We start from the raw sequence: 1,495 nt of genomic DNA on the forward strand, positions 1-1,495 counted from the left end.
CCTTTCCCTCTCTCTCTCTAGCTCTCTCTCTGTCAATCTCTATCACTCTCAAACACACTCAGGACAGAAAGCTCGTACAACTGAACAGTTGCTTCCTTAACCAGCCAGTTAATTTCACTTTGAGATGATTGAGTCATTGAGTCATGTCCTTTGTATGACGACATAATTCAAGCATTCCAGGAGTAGTGTTACTTTTTAATTACATTAGAGTCTTCCGATATCATTTTGTAAGTGAAAAAAAAATCAATACAGGTTCACGGAGAGCTAAGAAAACTCCTCTGATAACGTAATTTAAAAAATACTCTGCAGGAGATTCGAGCCAGATTCACACTCAACGAAGTGTAATGTTATATTAACATTTACTTACTCCTCCCTCCAACCCCCCCCCCTCCCCCCCAGAAAAAGAAAGAAAAGAATTATACTATTGCAAATTACAAAAAAAATAATAACGATCTCGTAAGACCAATAAAATAATATCATTTCAGGGAGATCGGATGTGGACGTTTGCTGTGGGCCTTTTCTTGGTGATCATCACACCTGACTCCCTTCAGTTGACCGCTGTGTTCGGACTGACCATGGGCATGAGTGTCCTACTTCTGGGGCCGATCATAGGCGATTGGGTGGACAACACGCCCAGACTGAGAGGTGTTCTTCTTGTTTAATTTAAGATAATAATAATAGATAGAATTTGTATAGCTCAAGTCCCCGCTCAACAGCAAGCTCTGTGCGTTTTACAATCTATACTATGATGTGAATATGAATAGATTTATTTGTTTGAACAATGTATGTAGTATCTGTTTTTGTAATTTGAGATGTCAAAAAATGAATAGGTTTGTGTCTTTGTGCAATGTGTGCATCCAATTTTGTCTCTTATAGCAGGAAAATATTGGAATCAGATCTATTGTGCATGCTAATCATTTCTTTCTCACTGTCTCTCTCTCTCTCTCTCTCTGCAACCAAGACACACACACATATACACACACACACACACACACACACACACACACACACACACACACACACACACACACACACACACACACGCACCGCGCGCACGCACGCATGCAAACTACATGTATGTTGTACAAAATGATGTTGTCGGCTGTTATTTACCCAGCGTCCCCTCAATCCTGGGTTCCGGCTCGCCGAGAACAAGCACAGAGGAAAGTGTTTTTCGATGACGGATGACGGGCCGGCTTATGGGCAGAATGTGTTGGCCCCGGTAATTATTTGTCGATTAATTCAGCAAATCGAGACAGAGCCGCCCCTGATTGCGAGAGATACACTCTGCCCGAACACGTCGAGGACACAAGAGCGTAATGCGTAATCCATTATTTATGGTGAACACCCCGCGGCGGCCATTGCAGTGGTTTGCATGTCGTCCCGACTCCGCCCCATGTCTTCTTCTTCTTCTTCTTCTTCTTCTTCTTCTTCTTCTTCTTCTTCTTCTTCTTCTTCTTCTTCTTCTTCTTCTTCTTCTTCTTCTTCTTCTTCT

General features: G+C 42.3%; 1 protein-coding gene across 1 annotated transcript in view; it reads left to right on the plus strand.

Annotated features, from left to right (window-relative positions):
- Nucleotides 1-1,495, plus strand: part of LOC101859316 (solute carrier family 40 member 1) — a gene marked incomplete in the record, with an annotated part of 18,188 nt that overhangs the window by 2,001 nt on the left and 14,692 nt on the right. The window contains 1 exon segment of the mRNA XM_035968752.1: nt 486-645. Within this exon segment, the coding sequence (XP_035824645.1) occupies nt 486-645 (160 nt within the window).

This window comes from Aplysia californica, unplaced genomic scaffold, assembly GCF_000002075.1.
Source record: "Aplysia californica isolate F4 #8 unplaced genomic scaffold, AplCal3.0 scaffold00079, whole genome shotgun sequence".
NCBI lineage: Eukaryota > Metazoa > Mollusca > Gastropoda > Aplysiida > Aplysiidae > Aplysia > Aplysia californica.